The sequence below is a fragment of the Engystomops pustulosus genome, chromosome 11, assembly GCF_040894005.1.
Source record: "Engystomops pustulosus chromosome 11, aEngPut4.maternal, whole genome shotgun sequence".
Taxonomy (NCBI): Eukaryota; Metazoa; Chordata; class Amphibia; order Anura; family Leptodactylidae; genus Engystomops; species Engystomops pustulosus.
In genome coordinates this window covers 72,532,524-72,558,938 of record NC_092421.1, presented here as the reverse complement: position 1 = coordinate 72,558,938, position 26,415 = coordinate 72,532,524, and the positions used below count along the sequence as shown (strand labels likewise).

The window sequence follows — 26,415 nt, the reverse complement described above, 5'->3', positions numbered from 1 at the left end:
AGGTCCACCTGACCACGGACAAGTGGACGAGTGCTGCCGGGCAGGGCCACTATATATCGCTGACGGCACATTGGGTTAACTTGGTGGAGGCTGGGACCAAGTCTGACCCTGCGGCTGGTCATATACTGCCGACGCCGAGGATTGCGGGGCCTACCTCGGTCCAGGTCTTTCAGGCCTACAAGTCTACAATGAGGAGTGGACGTGGATGTCTGATATCTGTCAGGTGCTGAGTAACTTCGAGGAGTCAACACAGATGGTCAGTGGCGATGCCGCCATCATCAGCCTCACCATCCCGCTTCTTGGCCTGTTGAAAAACTCTCTGATCAGCATGAAGTCGGAAGCTTTGTGTTCGTCACAAGAGACGGGGGAAGAAGATTCCCTTATTGATAGCCAAAGCAACCTCAGGTCTGTTTCTCAGCGCATATCGGAGGAGGTGGAGGTGGAGGAGGGTGAGGAGGAAGAGGAGGAGAATGTTGGAGAGACACAAGAGGGGACCATTGTTCAGTCCTTCACTGTTCAGCGTGTATGGGCAGAAGAAGAGGAGTTGGAGGAGGAGGAAATGGAGAGTCAGGCCAGTGAGGGGAGTGAATTCTTGCGCGTTGGTACTCTGGCGCATATGGCAGATTTCATGCTAGGCTGCCTATCCCGTGACCCTCGCGTTCAAAGAATTTATTCCAGCACCGATTACTGGGTATTCACTCTCCTGGACCCACGGTACAAGCAAAATCTTTCCACTCTCATCCCTGGAGAGGAAAGGAGTGTGAGAATGCATGAATACCAGCAGGCCCTGGTGCACAAGCTGAAACAGTATTTCCCTTCTGACAGCGCTAGCGGCAGAGTGCGTAGTTCTGCGGGACAAGTAGCAAGGGAGAGTAGGCGAGCAGGCAGCTTGTCCAGCACTGGCAAGGGTACGCTTTACAAGGCTTTTGCCAGCTTTATGTCACCCCAGCAAGACACTGTCACCTGTCCCCAGTCTCGGCAGAGTAGGGCTGATCTTTACAGAAAGATGGTGAGGGAGTACGTAGCTGACCATACCATCGTCCTAAATGATCACACAGCTCCCTACAACTACTGGGTTTCAAAGCTGGACATGTGGCACGAACTGGCGCTGTACGCCTTGGAGGTTCTTGCCTGCCCTGCCGCTAGCGTGTTGTCCGAGCGGGTTTTCAGTGCAGCTGGTGGCATCATCACCGATAAGCGTACACGCCTGTCGACTGACAGCGCTGACAGGCTGACGCTTATTAAGATGAATAAAGCCTGGATTTCTCAGAATTTCCAATCTCCACCAGATGAAGGAAGCTCAACCTGAATAATTTATGCACTCCTCCTCCTCATTTTCCTCCTTTTCCTCCTCTTTGTACACTAAAGCAGAGGAAACTGGCTATTTTTTGACAGGGCCCACTGGCTCTAGCTATAGTACTTTATGCATTTAATTTTTCTGGAGGGCCACCTACCCGGTCCTCTGTTTTAAACAATTTTTGGGAGTGCCACATACAGGCACTCAATCTTTTCAATTTTTCTGGAGGGCCACCTACCTGCTCCTCTGGTTTGAAAACTTTTTTGGACTGCCACATACAGGCACTCAATCTATTTCATTTTTCTGGAGGGCCACCTACCTGCTCCTCTGGTTTGAAAACTTTTTTGGACTGCCACATACAGGCACTCAATCTATTTCATTTTTCTGGAGGGCCACCTACCTGCTCCTCTGGTTTGAAAACATTTTTGGACTGCCACATACAGGCACTATCCAAATTAAATTGTCTCCATAGCAGCCTCCACACGTTGTCTCCATTGCTACCTCCAAAAGTCGTCCATATAGCTGCCTCCATACATCGTCCCCTTATCAAACGAGGTGTGTCAGGCAGAATTTTGGGTTGTTTTCATGGATTCCACATCAAACTTGTTAACTTTGTCGCCACCCTGCTGTGTAATCCACAAAATATACTGGCAAACTTTAATGATTAACCGATATTATTTCAGCACTTCTTGCTCACCTCCTTTGGTTCCTCTCTGCCACCCATTGGTTTTAAGCCTGAGTCCATTTGGGGTATGTTGCCAAGACACTCTCCAGCCTGCTGCTGCTGCCGCTGCCTTTGCATGCCATCCCCTATAGTGTCAGGGTCAATTATTGGATGTTTTAGATGCTATCTAGCTTCATTCTGTCACTCTGTCATGGCCATGCTGTTGCCCATAATTTTGGCATAATGGTGCGATTAAGCAGCCTCAGAGGCATCCATGCATGCTGCCCCTGCTGTTTCCTGTCCATTTCCGTGGTATTTCCATCCTTTTCTGAGGTTCCCAGGTGCTTGGCCAAGCTTCCCTGTGCAGATCCTTGGTCCCCTTGAAAAATGCTCGAGTCTCCCATTGACTTCAATGGGGCTCGTTATTCGAGACGAGCACTCGAGCATCGGGAAAAGTTTGTCTCGAATAATGAGTACCCGAGCATTTTAGTGCTCGCTCATCTCTAATATTGACACAAAGGTTTTGGTACATAGAGCATTACCACAACATGCACATGTAATAACTTCTAGAATAAGAAGTCCTCTATCTTAGGCTTAGAATCGTGAACAAAATTTTGTTTACTAGATTCAAGACGTTGAAGTAAGATCTATATTCCTTACCTCTTTTTTTCCGTATTGTTTTATTTTCATGTCTATTTATAATGATATATTATCTCTTTAGCTCATGTGGTTGTGTTTTTTTGAAAAATATGTGCCTTGTTGTCATTATCTACTAGTGTAGGTTTTATATATCTCTGTATTATATAAGGAATCGGGAAGGTTCTTATTATTAGTATGTAATGGTGGCTTGGGAAAGGAGGACCGATAGGACAATGAGCCCTAAACTAAACCTCCCAAAACTGTCACCCTCCTACTTGCCTTACGTATCCCAGGATGATACAGGACCACCGCGAATATGGTCCCTCCCTAAGCCTAAGAATGCAGACTCAAAACAAGACTCACAAGGACAGAATCGAGTAGCAGAAGGAATGTGGGTTTTTTTATACGAAAGCCAAAGTCAGTAAACCAGAGAGAGCAGAAGGATCTAAGGCACACAACAAGAAAGAGCCAAAAACATAGCCAGCAACGTGCAATGGAACTAAAGCAGGTATATAAAGGAGTACCTGGACTCCGCACCCAGCAGCTAACTGGATCAGCCGTCCATTACACTAGTAACCCTTGCTGGACAGGACTGTCTTCCAGCGGACAGAAGACAATGCTGGTACAGATATTGCATATTAAATGCATTAGTTGCCTGTAAAATCGTTGAGATACATCACCAAGACAGTCGCAATTGACTAAAAGCATGAATTGTTAGAATTATCTACAGGTTTATTGGTGTGAGAGAGGCCCGAGGAGATAACCATGAATAAGAATTCATTTCTGAAATGCGTAGGTTGTGAATTTCATGCATCTTTGTGTTTCACTATATATCCTGCTGTTTGTAAATTCTTCACAAGAACAATTAAAGACAAGTTTTGTGACTGAAAGTGTCTTTGAGCTGGACTATGCTTCACTTTTTGGCTGTATCTACACTTCAGGTCTGTGCACAGCGTGAGTGCTGACTCTCTCCATTTTGAACACACTGGACCACAAAATACACACATTGGGGCTCATTTACTAAGGGCCGAGCTGCTCACTTTCGTCGGACGTTGCACCTTTTTAAGGGATTGCATGGTTTTGACAGATATTTAACAGGGATTTGCGCTGGGATTATGTTGCACTCAATCGTTTTTCTGTCACAGGTGCGCTGCTTCCATGCGCCACAAATCGGGGCGGCGAGCCGTCGGACGATCCAACAGATTCGGACTGAGTGCGGGATTTAACATTCAAATAGTGTTGCAAGCCCCAGCACTTACACGTAAAAGAAGAAGGTGAACTCTGTCAGACCAGAAAGGGGAAGCGGCACATGCAGGATATTGGGCGCACGACCGTAGTGAATCGCGGCACAGGGGATTATGGACAGACAATGCACTTTTGGTCAACTCCAGTGGCCGGGTAAGTAAATGTGCCCTATTATCGGTAGCATAAAAGAGAATTTTTGAATAGTCTATTTTCAATAGGAAATATGCTAGAAATGCCGCACCCCTTTGCCATCTACCACTCCATCCATAGATCCCAGATACATTGTTAGCTACTGTCACCTCCGACAATGCAAAAATTTGATACGAACCCCAGTGCTCCACCATAATATTCCATATTAATAGACAATTGATAGACCACCCTTTGATCTTCAGGAGGCAGAGATTGTTAGGATGTGTTTAGGTCTTAGCTGATCCATTGCCTGCGGGGGGGGGGGGAGGCTTCTAAGCTGTGTAAACAATCTCTTTATACTTTGTTCATAGCTCAATATAAGGAGTTAGGAGGCAGAGATAATCAGTTATTATCCAGTTCCTTATCTGCACTACTATTGTCATATTATGGTTTGGTAGTGTTCTTATGAATACTCCTATACACACACAATAATATTATCGGTGTATACTGTGAATCAGCATAACAGCAGGGTTTTTTTTTGTGAAGTTTCTCCAGAACTTGAGGTGGGCAGTCAGTGCTTAACAAATATTTGCTGTGTTAGGTTACCGTACAATGTCCATGGTGAGGGGGTGTAAAGACCATATAAACTATTGACAAGACCACACACGAGTCACTTCTCAGCCCTTTCACGATGGGGCACTGGAGCTTCTGCGTCGGGTTTGTCATATTACAGATCCTGGGGGCATTGGAAGCAAAACTGTAAGTATAATTATTGTATTTTACTGTATTATCGTTCATAGAAGGGTTTTCCAGGTTCATGAATGAATGTACAATTGGCCCCCGGGTGGTGTGAAGATAAAAAAGATCTTGCACTTACCTCTGTTGGTCTACAGAGGGAATCGGTGACGTTGTGTCCAACAATGGTGCTCCCCTGAAAGAGCCCTGAACGTACCTCTATGACTTGACGTCACTGTGGATCCTCTTTATGCCTCCAGAAAACAACGGTAACGAGACTGGACCAAAGGCAAGAATGGAGTAAACGTATAAGTACTATCTTACTTTTCACCCAAAAAAAAGTATGAACCTGGACAACTCTTTTAAAGCTACTAGAGAAACCTTTGTAGTTGTAGAAAAAGGTTTATTTAGTAACCACATTGTTCATGCCAGAATTAAATGAAACAGTAGCCCAGGACTACTCGGACATCATCCTATAAGCCGTCATCAGCCACCACCAGTTGTTTACTTATTATTGGGGATGAGCGGATCTTAAACTTCGTGTTGGGGTTCAGGTGTACTGGACATATTTTAGGATTGGCTGCTGAACGTCCAATACTGGCAAATTAACGTCCCTAGCAACTAGTCATGGCTATAATTGGCCAGGGCTGTCCCAGTGGCCAGTCACAACCATGGCTAATAGCTAGGGGTGTAAATTTTCCAGTATCGCCTGTTCGATGGGCAATCTGGTAATATTTATGGTTCACGCAGAGCACACCCAAACCAAATGGGAAGTTCAGATCTGCTCATCTCGACTCATAATCATACACCTGGATTATATAACATCAATGGAGTCAGGTGGGGACATGCCAGCAGGGGAGGATTAAGACTGCCAGTCTGGAATCACATTCTTCATATGGTACTAGAATCAAGCTTCTTGGAGAATGGAGGACGTGTCCCTTCTGCCTGCTTTCAATCTGTGCTTTCGGGACCTTTTGGAGGACCTGGAATGACTATAGTGTAAATGTGTATCGAGAGCATGAACAGATGTAGATGGATTTCATGGGTGAAGATCCTACTGAATATAAAGTCTGGTGGGAGGTTTTGGTGGCCATAGGTGCCCTAGGAGGCTTGAACCCCAAACCACCTGTATTATAATCCACTACTGCAGGAATAATGTTAATTCTTTTTATAATGTCAACAGTTTACCCAGGAAGAGGTACGGCGCCGCCTCGCAAGCACTAAGATAGATAAATCACCGGGGCCAGATGGCATACACCCCCGGGTTCTGCATGAACTATGTACGGTGATAGACAGACCGTTATTTTTAATATTTGAAGATTCCCTGAGGACTGGTTATGTTCCACAGGACTGGTGCATAGCAAATGTCGTACCAATATACAAAAAAAGGATCAAATAGCGATCCTGGAAACTACAGACCCGTGAGTCTAACTGCTGTGGTGGGGAAAATATTTGAGGGGTTTATTAGAGATGCTATCCTGGAGTATCTCACTGTGCACAACCTTATAACCCAGCATCAGCATGGGTTTATGAGAGATCGGTCCTGTCAGACTAATCTGATTGGTTTATACGAGGAGGTAAGTTCAAGACTGGATCTGGGAGACGCTGTGGATGTTGTATATCTGGACTTTTCAAAGGCATTTGACACCGTGCCACATAAAAGGTTGGTATATAAAATGAGACTGCTGGGAATAGGAGAAAATCTGTGTATTTGGGTAAGTAATTGGCTTAGTGATAGAAAACAGAGGGTGGTCATTAATGGCACATTTTCAGATTGGGTTGATGTTACCAGTGGAGTGCCGCAGGGGTCAGTATTGGGGCCACTTCTTTTTAATATTTTTATTAATGACCTTGTAGTGGGTTTACACAGTCAAGTTTCAATATTTGCAGATGATACTAAGCTGTGTAAAGTAATAAATACTGAGGTCGATAGTTTCGCATTACAGAGGGATTTGTGGAAGCTTGAGGGATGGGCAGAGAAATGGTTGATGAGGTTTAATGTGGATAAATGTAAAGTTATGCACTTGGGCCATGGAAACAAAAAGTATAATTATGTTCTAAACGGTCAATTACTTGGTAAAACTGGAGCTGAAAAGGACTTGGGGGTATTGGTGGATGGTAAACTTAATTTTAGTGACCAGAGCCAGGCGGCTGCTGCTAAAGCAAATAAAATAATGGGATGTATCAAGAGAGGAATAGATTCTCATGATAAAGACATAGTTTTGCCCTTATACAAATCCCTGGACAGACCACACATGGAATATTGTGTACAGTTTTGGGCACCATTGTATAAAAAGGATATAGTAGAGCTGGAACGGGTGCAGAGGAGAGCAACCAGGATTATTAGGGGAATGGGGGAACTAGAATACACTGACAGATTAAAAAATTTGGGATTTTTCAGTTTAGAAAAAAAACGACTGAGGGGAGACCTCATTACAATGTACAAATACCTGAACGGACAGTACAAGGATCTCTCCGAAGATCTTTTTATACCTCGGCCTGTGACCAGGACAAGGGGGCATCCTCTACGCCTAGAGGAGAGGCGATTTTACCATCACCATAGACAAAGGTTCTTTACTGTAAGAGCAGTGAGACTATGGAACGCTCTGCCGTAGGAGGTTGTTATGGCGGACTCTATGTACATGTTCAAGAGAGGCCTGGATGACTTTCTGGAGAGAAAAAATATCACGGGTTATGGGGATAAAACATTTATTTAATTCTTAAAGGTTGGACTTGATGGACTTGCGTCTCCTTCCAGCCTTATATACTATGATACTGTGATACTATGATTTGCATAAATCTTCTCAGTCCCAGCGAATCTGCACAGGTCATTTTAATGAGTGCAATAAGTTGAATAACTCAGAAAATGAGAAATAAAGCCCACAAATACATTGTCCGTCATAATACTAGTCCCATGAAGACCCCCATGCACATCATACTACCGTACTATTACTCACAGCCCACGGCAGGCTGAATGTTTTCTTTTTTTTTTCTGAAATGTCCAAAATCTTCAGCTGACCCGTCACTACTCAATAAATATTTACTCTGCTGGATCGCTGTACAATGTCCATGGTGTGTGGGAGGTGGAGAGGCCATATAAACTATTGGGAAGACCACACACGAGTTACTGCTCAGTCCTTTCACAATGGGGCACTGGAGCTTCTGTGTCACGTTTGTCCTATTACAGATCCTTTAAGTCCAGCAGTCGTGTGTAACTGTCTTCTAGTCCATAGATTATCCTCATTGAGATTTGGGTGAGATATTTGGTGATTCATAGATTCTGGCACTTTTCATGCACTAAGAAACCAAAAGACAATGGAGGACAGTGCCTCGGGTGATATCTTTAGGAAATGTGATAAGGATAACCAAAGCCCTAATAAGCCTAATGCTCACTTGAGTGTAAGCCAAATACCCCAATAGGGGTGATAGGGAAATCTACTGGTACACAATCCCAGAAGCTTGTAGACAGGAGACGTATTGTTAAAGGGGACCTGTCATTAGAAATTGGCCTAATAATCCTCTAGCAATATGTTGTCAACCAGCTTAACAGCTTCTAGAAGATGTTTCTTTCATGGCCTGGTGTGGTGGCATCATCCAGAAAATTAACTTTCAAGTGACATTGATTTTATGAAGTCAAGGAGCCGGAGAGTTCAAGAAGTCAAGATTTTCCTGCCTTAGAACATCCCCTTTGAATTACAATTCATGGTCCTTTGTCCAGGGACATCATTGATCAGATCTTCTGAAGTCCGGCGCATGATGTCAATCACATGGGAGGAGGTGATAAGAGGCAGGGAGGGGTTGACTTCAGTGTTAAACTCTCCGCCTCCCTGACTTTATACATCTAACTTCAAAGTTGATTTTCTGGATGATGCCACCACATTGGGCCATGAAAAAAAACAGGGTCAAGAAGCTGTTCAACTGCTAGACAACATACTGGTAGTGGTTTATTGGGCCAATTTCTGATGACAGGTTCCCTTTAAGTTTCCACTAGCCAACAATCCGAGATCCAAAAAAAAACAAAGGCTCGTTGAACAGTATCAATAATAACATCCTACACAATTAATTTAGCGAGTTCAGTCAAAACTTTTGATGTAGACACTCAGTTTATATGTAGATGTTAGCGCCACATTTTCTGCCTAGTTTTTGGACGCTATTACTAATTTTGAAGCAATGATTTGCTTTGGACGAATATTGTAACAGACAATGAAAACAGAAGTCTAAAGGATCTGTTAAAATGTATATTTAAGGTCAGACTCACCTGACAAATGATGGACCAACATTGAAAAAAACTATCAAAAGAATATACACCTTATAAACAGAATCCTGACCCACACATGGAGAATTAAACCTCCCCCCTCTAAATCAATAACTATGCAAGCCACAGATAGAGCATGGGAAAAACTCGTTTTAAACCAAAAAGAAGTACAAGATATCCCCCCACAACAGATCCCAATTAAATTCCTGGAACTGAATATTACAAATATGAATCTAAACACCTGGTGTACTAACGGGCCCACTCCATAAATGACATACTCTCCAATGGGAATATCTCCCCCTACAATATCCTAATGGAAACATTTTTCCTCCCATCAGCTGAATTTTTTCAATACATGAGAATACGCAGCTTTTTAAATACGGCCCCCATTCATTACCCAAGTATGAACCCCAAGATTATTCAAAAGTTACAAGACCCATTAGGCATAAAGAAAGGTATATCTTATTTTTACAACTTGTTAGAGAATAAACATTCCCTTATATGCTCAAATGGGAACTAGACTTAAACACATCCTTTTCAGAAAAACAATGGGTAAAGGCGATTCAATTAGCTAACTCGGTAACCAGATGCTCCTCCCAGCAAGAAACATTGGCCAAAACCCGTATGAGATGGTACTGCACTCCCTCCCGTTTGAATAAGATATTTCCTTCCACTTCACCACTATGCTGGAGGAACTGCGGGGGCAATGGATCAATATTACACATTTTATGGTCATGCCCAGTAATAAAACCACTATGGGAAAAAATGTTTCAGACGCTCTCCGCTACCCTAAACCACTACATAGCACCCTCGCCAGCCACTGCACTACTGCTGATGGGAGTAGAAAAATACCCTATGAACAACAGAACTATCATCACCCACACTTTAATGGCCACAAAATTAATCACTACCAGACATTGGAAGGAAATCACTTGCCCGAAAGTGAGCCAAGTCATTAGCCAGGTAAATAACAATTGCACATTTGAAAAATACATAGCCCTCCAGGAGAATAAATTCCATAGATACAAACAAGCATGGGACAAATGGATTAACAGCCCTAACTACCAATGGTAAACTTAGGTATGCTCGAAACCAGTATCAGGTTAACCCTGTTTAACTGTTGAATTGTTACTAACTGTTGTTTACAATTACTCAGTTCTTACTACATATCAGTCCCGTCACCAATATTCTTTGAGAACTAAGATAAATTACTTTATTATTTCTACATTGTGATATAATACTATAAGAGGAAATAACTTTAGTTCTTTCTTTTCAATGTACTTAGAACTGGATTGTTAAGTATATTAACATACTCTTGTTTATGTATTTTCACTAAAACTACAATAAAAAAGTAAAAAAAAAAAAAAAAAAAAAAGCATTGCTCTTAAATATACATTTTTTTTTTATTTTTTTTTTTTAATTCAATGGACTTTTCATGGCTTCTATTGGGGAACCTCTTCAATTAGGCTTCCATTACCACTGATTCAGTAAAACAGTAAATTGGAGGACTGGAGGGAGTTTTATACTAATTTCTAGGACAATTGGGGCAACATTGATTCAGATGTTTTGAAAAATTTGGCAGAGCTTCTACGAATTTGACTTTCTAATTAAAGTTTACTGGAACGTGACCGTAAGACTGAAGAAATCTCATCCACTAGGTTTGATTCTACTGCGGCTATTGCACAGTAAACTTATCCTTATTGTCTGTGGGTAAAGTTTGAACATTACAATTTGGATGTCAATAGACAAAGCTACTTCAAAATTGGTGGGTCTTGAGTTGAGCTAAAATTGCAACAAAATCATTTTATGCTAAACAATAACATATAAAAGGAAAAGTTAGTCTAGACAGTCTCAAAACCCCACCACTACCCCCATATTTATCATTCAGCATCGGATACTGGGATATAGTATAATAGTAACTCTATCGAAGACTTTCTGCACACAACCGCATGCAAAAACGGGATGCGGAACAGACTGGGCCGGCGCTTCTCAACCGCCCTATGTCTATAGGAAGGTGAGCGGCCGAGCCGTAAACATATGAGCTGCAGCACTCCGTTATGTCGCTTTGACACAATCTATCTCTATAGAGCTGTGAACGGCAGCTTTGAGCTACCTGAGGTTTTTGCGGTTACCTTATATCCACCATTTATGGTATGTGGCCTTGTGTTCATGAAGCCTAACTCTACACTTTTAATAGATCTTAGCAATGAAGTCAGGCTCCCCCGGCCTCAGAACAGTCCCTTCACTGTAAATGATGGTCCTGAGTTGAAGGACACCACTTACAGGCTCTCCAGATAAATGATAACCAGGGAGGAGGTTTAGAGGTGGGGAGAGCTTGACTTCAGTGCTAAACTCTCCACCTCTGTGACCTCTGTGAAATCTGACTTTTGCCATTTTTATCAAGGGTTACAGACCGTTCTTACTCTGTTTCACAGGAATAACTTTGGGTTCTCCAACTTGGCAGACAACTGGGAAGCCTTTCTGTTTTTATTCCTCTGCTCACAATTTTTATTTCTATATTCTGCCTCTTCCCAGGCACTATGCCGTCATCTTTCCATCAGAGATACGTGCCCGGCACTCCGAAAAGATCTGCTTACAATTGGAGGGAGCTGGAGGAGAGAGCAAGGTGCTAATATCTCTAAACCTGAATGGCGACGACACCACACTTATAGAGAAGAACTTCCAGCAGGAGACCATATTCACCTGCCTTGATTTCCAGGTAAAAAATATATATATTTTGATTGGTACGATATTCCCACTGTACCTGCTAATTTGATTTAGATGATTATTTAGAAATCATAAACTCATGAAAATCGATTTACAAAAATTTTGTTTCACATTACCTGGCTCTCTGCCATTAGTGTATGGTGAGTCCCAGGGAGGGAATTGCTGCAGCCTGTGTGTATCTGTGTCTCAGCCTTCTCTCCTCCACATTCATCCAGTTCACTGCCCACTTCCTGCCATGTGCATTGAGCAGGCATGGGAGGGACAAAGAATGCATGAGGGGACAGGGGCACACACAGGCTGAAAATGCCCTCTCCCTCAGGACTCGCCACACACTGATCCAGTTCACTGCCCACTTCCTGCCATGTGCATTGAGCAGGCACAGGAGGGAGGGGGATGGTGAGGAGGAGAGGAAGAATGAATGAGGGGGCAGGGGCACACACAGGCTGCAGACGCCCCCTCCTCTGGGACTCACCACACACTGCTGGCAGGGAGCCAGGTAATGAGAGATAAAGTTTTATAAACTACTGAAATGATTCAGAATTCATAGGTTATTGAAACTTATCACCAGTTCAAAATAATATTAAGGATGGGCAGCACAGATTCATTCATAGTCAGTGATAACCAAGATAATTACAAATGTAACAAAGAGGCAGAGTCATTAATAAACCAAATTCCGGGAACAAAAGAAACAGTTATCAAGCCGTATTCTCCATTAATTCTCTGTGTGTGGAATATCCACTATATAAACTGCATAGGTAGGTCCACACTTATGGAAGTTTTTTTGGGGGGACAGTCACCTTGAACCCCACCTCAAGGGAAATCTTTGAGCTGTTTTTATGTGTAGGTTTCAATTCTAAAGTGTCTATCTATGGATTAGACTTCATTTAATCGTATTAATTTCCTCTTGTGTAGGTTCCAATTCCGGAACAAAAGGAAACGGTTGGCACATTTACGGTCTCAATTGAAAATTCCGGGGAATCAATAAGTAACAGCAGTAAAGTTCTCATAAAGAAACCATTATCTAAGGTTCTAGTCCAGACTGACAAACCTGTGTACAAACCAGGACAAACCGGTAAGAAATGTTAAAGGGATTTACCGTAATATGTGGGGCTTTTGGCATTAATGTCCTTTTGTCGTGGAAGAAGGATCGACCACTGGTTTGCAGTTTTTCTCCCTATTTGCACACAAGACTTTTACCGCCCTCGTGACTATCCAAAAGAGGGTGCAGTAAAGGCACGGAATAGGCGGGATCATCAGTCGTGACCGTTTTTATCAACATTTTTGCCAGAAAACTAAAAACAGGCTGTGATGAAAACTTTATGGGGGGGCTCAACGTTGCCTCTTTTTGGTTCCTCTTTTTGGAGCCATCAACCTTTGCCAGACCTCCGAACTTTCATGCTAAATAGTGAAGGCTCACTAACTAAAGGTTAGGAAGTCGTCAGGGCCGGATTGCATAAGTGCGAAAATCCTCCGAAGCTGCTCTTGGGAATTGGGTCCTGTTTTTTGTGAACTGTTTAACCGTAGTATTTCAACTGTTGTGGTTCCAACGTTATGGAAGACGTCATGTATTATTCCGGTTCAAAAGGTGAGGGCTCCAAAAGAACCAAATGACTACCGTCCGATAGCGTTAACACCGATAATTATGAAGGTGTTTGAACGTTTTGTACTGCGATATCTTGCTGAAGTAGTTGGACCATATCTTGACCCTCTACAATTCGCATACCAACCACATCTGGGTGTGGAGGATGCGATTCTGTACCTGCTCCACAGGGTATACATGCATCTGGATGAGCTGGGGTCTGAGATTAGGATAATGTTCTTCGACTTTGGGAGTGCTTTTAATAGGATTATCCCGAAACATCTATGTCAGAAATTGGGTAAAATGGGGGTTGGTCCTGGCTTAGTTCAGTGGATCTTTAATTATCTGACATTAAGACCGCAGAAGGTGAAAATTGGAAACACGGTGTCGGATGTGGTTGTGAGTAACATTGGAGCCCCACAGGGGACGGTTCTTGCCCCGTTTTTATTTACCATCTACACTGCAGATTTTCAAAAAAATAGAAGCCAGTGTTTCCTGCAGAAGTACTCCGATGACACTGCTATAATAGGGTGTATAAAGGAGGGTGATATGTCTGAGTATTGGTCTACTATCGACTTGTTCTCGGAGTGGTGCGAAACAAATGGCCTAGAACTGAACCTATCAAAGACCAAGGAGATGGTAATTAGTTTCCGAAAAGAAAGGGATAATGATGGTGAGCCTACAAAGATTAGGGGTGTCGCAGTGGAACGCGTCACCAACTATAAGTATCTGGGCGTCTATCTGGATGATAAGTTATTGTGGCATATTAATTCAGAGAAATTGTATAAAAAGGCGTCTGGGAGACTGTACTTTTTGAGATCGCTTAGGTCTTTTGATGTGGACCGTAGGATGTTGTTGTCCTTTTACCAGTCTGTAATTGGAAGTGTTTTATTCTATGCGGTGGTATGTTGGGGAAACAATGTTCGCACCACGGACCTAAACAAGTTTAAGAAACTGGTTAGGAAGGTGAACTCAATTGTTGGAACTCAGACAGAGGATTGGGAGTCAGTCTTGTGTGCACGTATGCTCTCCAAATTTAAGTCCATTTTAGGGAACGAGAAAAACCCATTACATAATATACTGATGGGCCAGCGTAGTTCCTTTAGTGAACGGTTTCTGCATATTTTTAAAAACTCTTTTATACCTAGGGCAATTGCATTAGTTAATTTGGGCAAGTAATTATATTCTTAACTTCGGTGCTTTTCCCTTTTTTACTGTTTTTTAAGAAGTTTCTTATTACTTGTTTGTATATGTGTGTTAGTACATGTATGTTAGTATCTTACCTGTATGTATATGTATAATTATGATCATGAATGGAGGTGTTGTTGCTGTCGTTGTGACGAGATCAATTTCCCCTATGGGGACAATAAAGCATAAAGCATTCTATTCTACAAATGACTCCAGCCCCCTACAGAAGTCAATTGAGTCAAGGCCTAATTTATGACAAGGCCTATAGTTTTTTTGTTGTTGTTTTTTTAATTTAATATTTATATTCTTGAAAAATGTTCTTAATATTTAATACGCATTATATTAATTTGTAATTATTTTTGTCGCAGTAAAATTCAGAATTCTGTCCCTTAATGAAGATTTGAAACCAGAAAATATTTTGGTAAGTCTGAAATAAAACTCATTGCAGGAACAAAGATTGATAAAAAAAATCATTTGTATTTTGTTTAATATACTTATAATTATAATTGTGTTGGCCTTTACCATACCTCTATCCAAGTCTTGAAGAACATCTACCACCGGGATGAAGGATTGTAAACCGAGAACACTGATATACTGGTGTGTGCCCCCCTCTGGAGGCATCTGCTCTTCTTTAAGCTTCTAATGCCCTTATTTTTAGGAAAACAAGGATGATATATTTATGCAAATGAGTCTGAGGGGCTCTGGGCTCCATTAACACCTATGGATCCTGGAGCCCCTCAGGCTCATTTGCATAAATTTTAATGTCTTTTCTTGTAAAAAAGAAAAAAAAAAGGACATAAGAAGCTAATAGAAGAGAGGGTTCCTCCAGAGGGGGCACACACCAGTATGTAAGTGTGATGGGTTTACAATCCTTCATCCTGGTGGTAGATGTCCTTAAATGAAATAGTGTATGCAAAAAAAAAAAATGTTATTTCACATTACTGGGAAATTCTTACTAAAAATTATGCTTTTTTTCTTTAGATTCCTGTGGTTGAAGTACAGGTAGGAAATATATGAAGAACATTATTTGTTAAATATAATATAAGATATCAATATTGGGTACATACAGTATCACATGCATAAAAATAATCTATATACAGGCGGTCCCCTACTTGAGAACATCTGACTTGCAGATGACCCCTAGTTACAAACGGACCTCTGGATGTTGGTAATTACTGTACTTTATCCTTAGGCTACAATAATCAGTTATCACAGGTGTCTGTAATGAAGCTTTATTGATAATCCAGGTTCTTAGGACAACCCAACATTTTTAAAATCCAATTGTCATAGAGACCAAAAACAGTTTGGCTGGAGCTACAATTATAAAATACACAGTTCTGACTTGCATACAAATTTAACTTAAGAACAGACATACATCTCGAATGTAACCCGGGGACTGCCTGTATATATATCCCTAGGTTCTTTTTTTGTGAATTTTTAGAGTGTTTTTGTTGATCTAATTTGAGGTTGTTCCTTTTAGGATCCGGGCAAAAACAGGATTAGTCAATGGCTAAACGTGAACCTCAATCAGGGCTTGGCTGAGCTCTTTTTCACTCTTTCCCCGGAGCCCACACTAGGGGAGTATTCCATTAAACTGAAAGACACATCTCATACCTTCCATGTGGAGGAATATGGTGAGGAACCCTCCGAATGTCCAATATCTAGCATAGGTTTCTTGTAAGGATCTCTAACCTGTATCTAACATGTCTTTCCAGTACTTCCAAAATTTGAGGTCAAAATCCAGTTCCCTAAACAAGTTATGTTCAACAGTGATCAGTTTCCAATTGAAATATGTGGCAAGTAAGTCTAAGATATTTCTGAAAAAGCTTGGGATTTTGTTATGTTTAATTAATTGATCCCTTTATTTGTAGCCCTTTTAGTATCAAGGGAGGGGTCTATTGAAAGCCCCAAAATCACCAACAAATATTGTCCGATATGAATTTGCTAGAGGCAAACAGTCACCGCACCGTAATGAAGCCGGGAAGCCACGCCCCAAAGGGTAGATCATGTACCGTTTTTGCCCCAATTTGGAGAGGGGAGGGATGAGGAGCCCTTAACCCTCCCATTTCCACCTGGCTAATGGGAATATACACGTTGGCATTTAAAAAGGACCTTTCACCACCTTCATCAAGCTTACCTCTTTTAGTTGGCTTTGTCCACGATTCACAAATAGTTGGAACTCTCTCTAGTCCCAACTGGGTTCCGGGGAAATATTTTCCAATCTCTACTGTCAGATTGGCAGTGCCACTTTGTCTGCTTCAGCTCAGGACTACCCATTTCAAAGGAGCGAGCTTAAATAGAAAAGCTCCAAGATGCTTTCAGTAGTCAATATCCTAATTACACTCTTAACTGTTCGATTTATGGTCCCGGGTAGTAGAGATCCAAAAAATAATGACAATGGGGCAGATTTACTTACCCGGTCCTGTCGCAATCCCACGGTGCGTTGTCCGACGAGGAGTCGGGTCTTCCGTGATTCACTAAGTTAGTGCGCCCGAGTTTCTGCATCTGTCGCTTCTGTGCCGAGGTTCACCTTCTCCTTCCCGGTGCATGTAAGTGCTGATCTTGCGACACAATTCTTTTTTTAAATTCCGTGGTTTTTCCAAAACCGTCTGGTTGTCCGAAGCCACACCCTCCGATTTCTGCCGCATGCATGCCGGTGCCGATGCTCCACAATCCGATCGCATGCACCAAAATCCCGGGCCAAATCGGTGCAAAACCGGAAATATTCGGAAAACCAGACGGAATTGCGGTCTGTGGATTGTATACCATCTATGCCCATTCATTTTCATTGTCATTTTCTGCAGTTAAACTACAACAGAAGTTGCATCATTTTGAACATGATTTGTGTTGTGTCAAGCACTAATGTGAACAATCTTGTCTGAATTGATTTCCAACACACACATTTGTCTCCTGCTGACTTTGCTCTGGATTACAGATTGTTAACCTAGCTCTGACAAACAGATGCTTTCTCCAATCACATTCCTCCATGGCTAGTCTGGATGTCAGGAAACCAGGTGCAGGGGGCGCCAGATTCGTAAAGCCCATACAACACATTTCATGAATCTGGCGCCCCCTGCACACTCTACGGGCAAACTGCACATAGGGGCAGATTTATCAAGCTGTCTAAAAGTAAGACTGTTCTTAGTTGCCCATAACAGCCAATTACAGCTCCCCTTTTGAAATATTAATGAACACTGGTAAAATGAAAGCCGAAGTGTAACTGGTTGCCATGGGCAACAAAGAACATTCTTACTTTTAGACAGCTTGATAAATTTGCCCCATAGTTTGCACAATTTTTGATAAATGTGGGCCAGTGTTGCAAATATTGCAAACAAATAATTGAGTAAGAATTGGTGTGTTCAAATTATTCACAAAAATAAAATTTTAAATATACTTGTGTATAACCCCAAAAATGGGCTATGTCTCTCAAAAAATTAAATTTATACAATTTCTTTCTTTCCATTCTTCTTTTTAGGTACACATATGGGAAGCCAGTCCAAGGGGATTTTAAAGCTTCTATTTGTCGTGAAGCCCCTTCTTATTACTGGAGATGGGACTTAAAACAATCCCCAATTTGTGCCAATTTCACTGGAAAGGTGAGGTCTTATTTTTTTTAACATTGTAATAGGGATCAAGTTAGTGAATAGGTGTTTTATTCTTTACACGTCTCTAAAATTATTGGGAGCCCCCCCCCCCCATTTAGAACCTTCATCCCAGTGTGCCATGTAGCTATTATTATTAATTATGAGCAGACACATTCCTTGTTTGGCTTCCATATCAATATCCATAGGATATAAATGTCTTGTATATATCCCATATCTGTAAGTGTAACTCCTACAGACGTGAACCATGCAGTTATTTTCTAGTTCTCAGGGGAACATTTTTTTGTGGTCCACTAAGTTATATATTTTAATGGCTCCTGATTTCCAGTTGTTTCTTTCCCACAGTTGGACAGATCTGGTTGTCATACCATTGAGGTCAAGTCTGAGGTCTTTAAACTAAGAGAATCTCTCATGACTAATGAATTGAAAGGTTCGGCTTCTATTATAGAGGAAGGGACTGGTAAGTCAGATTTATTTTTGACTGTAACGTTAATCTTACTGATAATCTTAATGATATTTTAACTTCTCTGGTGCCACAGAAAAATTATTCGGAGGTATAAGGTGGCAGTTGCCTCTTGGTCCTTGTATTCAAAGAGGCTCAACACCAACATAAGGTGACACTGGTATTATAAATGGCACGTGGCAAGGAGGTATTGGTCCCTCTTACAAATTTTGCATAGGTAACCTCTACCCTACAGTATTTTGATGGGTAGCACCTGTCCACATTCAGGACAATGGGCACAAGGCCATCCATACGAAGGTCCATATTGTCCACCGTCCACCGCACCGTGAGTAAGTCTTTCGGAACAGAAAGAAACATGCAACATATGTTTGTTTATCGCATGCATCATGTAGGTATACAGTATACAGTATGCAGGAGGTTGACAACCTAAACAAGGAGACAACCTAATGACATCATTTGGCAGCCCACCGTTTTCTTACAGCCACGGATCGATACGGTGCCATACATGCTCATACTGGGGGGGGGGGAGTGCGGCCAAAATACAACTGTATATACAAAGCAGAAAAACACATACGTTTGTATGCTTGAGGCACAAGATTGTAATATTTTCAGAGAATTGCTATCTCTTATATGTTTCATATAATCTTTCCATCCAACTGGATTTCCAAAAATACCTTATAGGATGTTTTTTTGCCTTTACGCAGGGGTGAAGTTATCATCATCTGGTCAAACAACCATAACAAATGTTGTCAATAAAGTTTCTTTTGTTAATGCTGACGGTAACTACAAGGCTGGCATCCCTTACAGTGGATTGGTAAGTCGCCCCGTCTTTACCAAGAAGTGGAGGTCAAGTAAATGTTTTTTATGTATTCAATTTTTCTCTTTCAGATTAAAGTGGAGGACGCTGAAGGTGCTCCTCAACCAAACACTATAGTCTATCTGAAATGTTCTTATAGCTCAATATGCGAGACCTTAGTAACTGCCGAGAATGGGCAAGCATCTTTTTCTTTGAATACAACTGACTGGAAAGACACCATGACATTGAGGGTAAGAGGGTTGAGAGGTTCCAGTGTTGATGTTCCACCTATTGATGTTCCACTATTAAATATGAAAAAAACATAATTATAAGTAAGACACTAAATAGAATCTTGGATTCTTCCAGTAGAAGACCTTGACATGGAAAATTTTTTTTTAAGGCGCAAACAAACTTGACCCTTCTGCCATACGAACATGGCAAATATCGTCCCGAATATGGTCAAGCCTCCCAACGCATCCTCCCCTTCTACTCTCGAAGCAAGAGCTTTTTGAAACTCAATTCTCTGGACAACGTTCTCCCGTGTGAGGGCCATCAAGATGTCCATGTAGAATATATCATTGGTCGATCTGAGCTGAAAGAGGTCCAGAAATTATCCCTACATTATCTGGTAAGACAGACCCCATAATAATTATACTTTAGATTTTTTGTAAAAAAAAAAAAGGACAAAATAATCTTCTCAATGTTTTTGAGTTGGAAAGTCTAGGCCAGTGATGGCAAACCTTTTAGATGCTGAGTGCCCAAACTACAACCAAAACCCACATATTTTTGGCAAAGTGCCGATAGGCACCTGAGGACACCAATACAGTAGAAAGAAATTGTAGCTTCCTTCTGGGGTCCTGGGCTGCCTGGGACTGCAAGAGGCCTTGAGTCCTGTCTGGCGAACTCTGCCCTGGGGTGATGGCGCAGGTGCCCATAGAGAGGGGGCTGAGTGCCACCTCTGGAACCCGTGCCATAGGTCCGCCACCACTGGTCTAGGCCGGTGCATAGTACCCACATAATATAAAATGTATTCCAAATTAATACCACTAAGGTTACATTCACACAGCGCCGGGGAGAGGACTCACAACCGCCCCTTTCCATAGGGTTATATGGCCTCGGCGCCGGGTTACGGGAGAAATATAGGACATGTCCTATCTTTCTCCCGGCAATGGAATGGTACGGTGCCGCACGTGTGCAGCACCTCACTGCTCCCGTAGGGCGCCGTGAGCCCATTGCGTGTATGGGGGATCTACATACGCTGTATATACGTTGGCCGTATATACGTCCCCCATACGTTCGTGTGAATCTAACCTAACATTGCTAAATAATTATGGCCGATTGTGGAGTGGATGTAAGATTTCCAGAGTAATGGATATTTTGGGAAACTGATTTTGCAACCCCCAAAAAACAGCCCAAAGATAAGTATTGTGAAATTTTAAGGAAGGACTTTTAAAAACGAGTAGTGAAGGCCATGACTTTCAGATACTGAATAATTCAACATCTTTCTATGACCATTATTTTTTCACAGTTGGTTTCAAAAGTTTCTATTAAGAACTCAGGGACGGTGGAAATTGAGACTGGAAATACAGGTGAAGGTAATTGTTCAATGAAAATGGCTAAAATGTTTGCCTATTTTTTGGTATGGTAAAAAAAAATACAGAAATGATTGATGTAAATTGATTTCTTCGTAAACCCTACAGTAAGTCTGATTATTCGAATTATTATAATGACATCGGGATAAAATATGGATACAAAATAATAATAATAATCCACCAAAATATGCCACCTCCTTCCTGAACCTCCCATAATCATGTAGCACCTCATAATCTACAGAAATATGGGATTAAGGCAAAATTATTGCTCCCTTTACGTACTCCCTCTGGCATAAGAATTATCTCATTTCCACAGTCACAGAAGTTCTCAAGTGGGAAACCAGAATATTTTGTTTTCCAAATTTTTTTCTTCATTTTTTTTGCAGATATTCAAGGAAAAGTCACCCTGAACTTCCCGTTGAGTGCAGGCACTTCTAAGATTCTTCATGCACTTGTTTACATCTTCCTCCCTAATGGAGAAATATTAGCGGATGCTGCGAAATTCAATGTCTTCAAATGTTTCAAGAATAAAGTTAGTTTTTTTTTTTAGCTTCTATATTGTAGCAGAAATTATAGATAAGTATAATATAAAAAGTATGAGCAGGCCAACCTGTCGTGATGGCAAACGTATCACTAGTAGACATGAGTGGACCCGAGGTTCAGGTTCAGGGTTCGGATGCGCCCCACATGACCTGGACTGTTTGCCAGATTCCTTGCCGAACAGTCAATCTGGCATATTAACTCCCATAACAACTATCCATGGCTTTGATAATCCATGGGTGTTCCCTTGGCCAATTACAACTATGGCTAGTAGCCAAGGCTGACCCAAACGGCATGTTCAGGTCAGCTTATCTCTAGTCTTCATGATTGGTCTATTGTAACATACAGAGACCCACTGAACATTTCCTTTAGTAAAGGGTCCCACCAAAGTTTTTGTTCATGGTTTTATGACTATAAATAAGTCCAGATTTTATTGGTCAATGAGGGATTATCTGAACATCGAAACACAACAATATTACTATCTTGGAAACATGAATAGGAAGGTTTATAAAAAGTTATAAGCTATATACATACATGAATACAAAATGACATGTCGTGCCACAGTGTTGAAAGTACCAGTAAGTATGGACTGGAACGGTGCTGGGGGATGGTAGAAATTGTTTATAAGGCTGTGTAACAGTCCTACAGACTAATAGCAATAAAAATTATTAAGGTAATGCCTCCAACTATTACATCTTTACAGGTTAGGGTAGGGTCAATGAGCAAGGTGGTAACATTTTATCACAATGGGGCACATTTACTCACCCGTCCCTTCGCGATCCCCGCTGTGTGTTGTCCGACCTCGGGTTAGGAGCTGCCGAGATTCACTAAGATCGTGCGTCCAATTTCCTGCATGTGTCACTTCCCACGCTGAGGCCCGCCAGAGTTCACCTTCTTCTTCCCGGTGTATGTGAGTGCTAATCTTGCAACACAATTTGATTTTTACATTCCCCGCTTTGTCCGAATCAGTCGGGTTGTCCGACAGCCAGGCCCCCCGATTTGTGTTGCATGCAAGCCAGCGCCGATGCGTCACAATACGATCGCGTAAAACCCAGGTCAATTCAGCACAAACTCAACAAAATAGGGAATATAAAGGAGTTTTTTAAAGACTAAAACATAACTTTTATTAAGTCCTTATCTTAAAATTGGTTAGTATAGGAAAACATTTATGATATATAAAAAACTTTTTGGTAATAAATGCAATAAGCACTAAACGAAAGTGTACATTCTATGATAACTCACAGAGCTTTATCGCCTGATTATCCTGTAGGACAAAATATTGTTCCTACCGTGGTTCAGACGTGTTCAGCTCGATGATATGGGCAGGGAAAAAACGAGGTAACTTAAGCCTGGCTTCGCCCTAAGACGTCCTCTTCGACTGCCGCCCTTACAAGGGCAGTCCACAGCTGTCCCTACCAAAAACCGCATGCCCCCTGTAAGCGCCACAGAATGGCAGAATATTTTGTCCTACAGGATAATCAGGCGATAAAGCTCTGTGAGTTATCATAGAATGTACACTTTCGTTTAATGCTTATTGCATTTATTACCAAAAAGTTTTTTTATATATCATAAATGTTTTCCTATACTAACCAATTTTAAGATAAGGACTTAATAAAAGTTATGTTTTAGTCTTTAAAAAACTCCTTTATATTCCCTATTTTGCTGAGATTGTATACTTATTGAAGGGGTTAATGTATTTCTATACTTGGATCAGCTATACCAATGCAGCACAAAATGGAAAAATTCACGAAACCCAACGGAAATGTGGCTGCAGGACCCTTAGTAAATGTGCCCCAATGTCTTGCTTTGAAAGTAGGAAGCCACAGGTTGTGAAATCACCTACCCATTCAACTAAATGTTAATGTCCATTATTAAGATGCTTCTTTGTTCTAGGTATCAACCGAGTTTTCCCCAGATGAGGTTCTTCCGGGGTCAGACGTGTCTCTCCAGGTTGAGGCTTCTCCTGGATCTCTCTGTGGTCTGCGGGTGGTGGATCAGAGCGTGGTACTGATGAAACCAGAGAAAGAGCTGACTGCTGACAAGGTAAGTAATAAAATGTAGGACAGGTTATTTCTGAGCAAGTTCATATTTCTGAGGTTACACAATGTTATACAAACAATGTATCGCCCCAATCAAATCAGTCAATTAAGTCCAGTACAAACATTTGGAAGCAGGAGAACTACAAAGACAAATTAAGTGCAAACCAGGATTACTGCTACATGGCGAACTCCAGCCTGCTGCTTAAATAGGCGCAAAAAATTGCACAAATAACCAAATGCACCCAAAAAGTAACTAAAATAAAAACAAAAACAATGTTTCAGACTGAGATAAAACTGCCCCATTATGTTATAGTAGAAGAACAGAACTGAATATTTAGGTGACACATTGGGCCACATGTATCACTGATTTTTCTGTTGTTTTTCCGCCTTTTCATACTGGCGCACTGTTTTTGTGCCAATTTTGCAACTAAACGCCAAACTAGCCGCGCAGCAAAAATAACCAGGTTTCCCTCATCTATCCTAGCAATCCAGATGTTTTGCTGCGCCTAATGATATTCATCACTTGCGACTTTTCATTCAGGCGCAAAAACGGGCGCAAAAACACTCTAGCCCGAAGGTGGCGTTATCTGAGAAGTGACACTGAGCCCCTTTGCAGAACAGCTCATTCCCGGCAGCAAAGCTCAGCCAGACACTACAGACACTAGTACAGATCATACAGACATTAGATACTCTACAGACAGGAGCTGCAGCCTCTATTTACAGTTCATCACCTTCTATTTACAAAGCATTCTGCAGAATCCTGAGCTCAGAGAGAAGTTTGCAGAATTTTGCAGATAGTACAGACATGTGTCCCGTGTAGCAGGATGATCACACTGGTCTCTGAGGAGGATACTGGCCAGAATTACAGGGGTGCAGCAGGAGACCAGCACTGGGTGATCCCCTCCAGGAGAAGCCCCTGCTGAGGAGGTCACTGGGTGCTGGGTGTCACACACCTGGGTTCTGCTGTGAGTGTTATCTTCATTCTGGGCTGTGGGAGAAGCAGAGAAGAATTCTAGCTGGGTCACATGTAAGAGCCCGAATCTAACATTGCGCCAAAATTGCGCCTAAACTGTGTTAAAGTAAAGTGATTAATAAGAGGCAGGAAATTAACTTATCACAGATGGTTGTAGCTTGTGATAATTCTGGCGCAACAGTGCGCCAGAATTTAGGCGCAACTACTACACTTAGGCGCACAAAAGTGATACATGTGCCCCATTGTCTTTAATTCTTCAAAAGTACTTAAAGGGATTTTTCCATCAAACATATATAGTATATATAGTATTGCAGAGAGTATTGCATGGAAAGTAAACAAACCTATTGGGGCTCATTTACTAAGGGCTTTGGGCCGCACTTTTCACATTCTTCTAGGCTAAAACGGCTTGCACAGGTATTTAAGAACTGTCTGCGCTACGATTGTGTGTGCGGTCAGGCTTGGACTGGCCCACAGCTGAACAGGCGGATCCACTGGTGGGCCCCTGAGTTAGGTGGGCCCCATGGTCCTGCATAAGTAGTGCTGGACAAGGCAACCTCTCTGTAATTTATACAAATATTTAGCATAGAGCATCTCAACCCTCCAATGTATCTATATGATCTACGATCTTAGTGATTCGCTGCCCGCAGCATTATAGACAGACAATGCGCTTTCTGTGAACTGAAGTTACCGGGTAAATAAATCTGCCTCAATGTGCTATTCATGTTCACATACCGGGATACTTCCAATGTACCTTCCATTGTTACCAGGTGTTTGACCTCTTCCCCTTCCATACATCTGAGTCGTATGATTATCGTATCCAAGAACGTGAAGATTCCTGTGAATTGGACCGCTATCCACGACATTTTTCCATTCGAAGGCCATACATGCCATGGTTCAATAGAGACGAACATGTGGATGTGTACAGCTTATTTAAGGTAAAACACATGATCAAATTAATAAAACATTGCATTTTTTTCATTGTTATGCCCATCAAAGAGGAAGGTCAAAAGAACTATAAACACTGGGGAGTCGATTAATTTTTCATTTGATACAATAGGGGGTATTTATCATATGCTGGTGCAGCACATAATATCCACCCCACCTCCATTGCACTGGATTTATCACAAGACCACTGGGCCACTCTGCCACGGGGCACATCCCACTCCCTCATACACCTCTATGCCCACTTGGCATGGAGGGGGCTTAGGCAGGAAATAATCATGTACAGAAAACTGACATACACTCCCCGATAAATGTCCCACTATGAGTATGATAAGGTAAGAATATTGAGCGTTTTTAGGTATGAACACAATCATCATCATTGGGGGCTAAAGGGTGACTAAGGGGCCCGATGAGCAGACTGCAGGTGCATTTCCTATTTAGAAGAGGAGCACCAACACAATGTGGGGAATTCATTAAGACTGGCGTTTAGAATGGCAGTCTTCACTGGTTCACGACCGCCCGGCGTGTATTCACTGCGGGAGGCGGGTCCCGCTGCATGGAGAGGGCTCACGGACTGAGCCCTCTCCATAGCCGGTAAGTCTTTGCTGTATATTGCAGCAAAGGCTTACCGGTAACACCCGCGATCGGTGCTAGCACTAATCGTGGGTGTTATCACAGCGATCGCTGCCCGCAAAGCTGCCGCCATCTTGCCTGGGATCGTTGCTCCCTGTGACATCATCGGGGAGCGGCGATCCGCCGCCATGGTTGCCTTGGGTGTTCCAAAGACTCGAGGCTACTTCGTTTTAACCCATTCATTACAATGTGCTATCACACATATAAAATCCCCATATACTGCCATACTGTAGTATGGCAGAATATGATAGGATCGATCAGACAACCTAGGGTTAAAGTACCCTAGGGAGTCTGAAAAAAAGTAAAAAGAAAAATTTAAAAAAGTTTAAAAAAAAATCTAAAAATTCAAATCACCCCCTTTCCCTAGAACTGATATA

At 42.0% G+C, this 26,415-nt stretch overlaps 1 protein-coding gene across 1 annotated transcript in view; it reads left to right on the top strand.

Moving 5' to 3' along the window:
- Window positions 1–4,601: 4,601 nt before the first annotated feature.
- LOC140105591 (alpha-2-macroglobulin-like) overlaps window positions 4,602–26,415 on the top strand; it is a 56,469-nt gene continuing 34,655 nt past the window's right edge. The window contains exons 1-16 of the mRNA XM_072129578.1: window positions 4,602–4,733; window positions 11,500–11,683; window positions 12,604–12,763; window positions 14,827–14,879; window positions 15,440–15,460; window positions 15,939–16,092; window positions 16,174–16,258; window positions 17,934–18,054; window positions 18,406–18,520; window positions 19,228–19,337; window positions 19,412–19,570; window positions 19,720–19,947; window positions 20,848–20,914; window positions 21,298–21,443; window positions 23,345–23,494; window positions 25,231–25,398. Coding sequence (XP_071985679.1) covers window positions 4,666–4,733; window positions 11,500–11,683; window positions 12,604–12,763; window positions 14,827–14,879; window positions 15,440–15,460; window positions 15,939–16,092; window positions 16,174–16,258; window positions 17,934–18,054; window positions 18,406–18,520; window positions 19,228–19,337; window positions 19,412–19,570; window positions 19,720–19,947; window positions 20,848–20,914; window positions 21,298–21,443; window positions 23,345–23,494; window positions 25,231–25,398 — 1,989 coding nt within the window. The 5' untranslated portion in view covers window positions 4,602–4,665. The remainder of the gene's footprint in view (window positions 4,734–11,499; window positions 11,684–12,603; window positions 12,764–14,826; window positions 14,880–15,439; window positions 15,461–15,938; window positions 16,093–16,173; window positions 16,259–17,933; window positions 18,055–18,405; window positions 18,521–19,227; window positions 19,338–19,411; window positions 19,571–19,719; window positions 19,948–20,847; window positions 20,915–21,297; window positions 21,444–23,344; window positions 23,495–25,230; window positions 25,399–26,415) is intronic.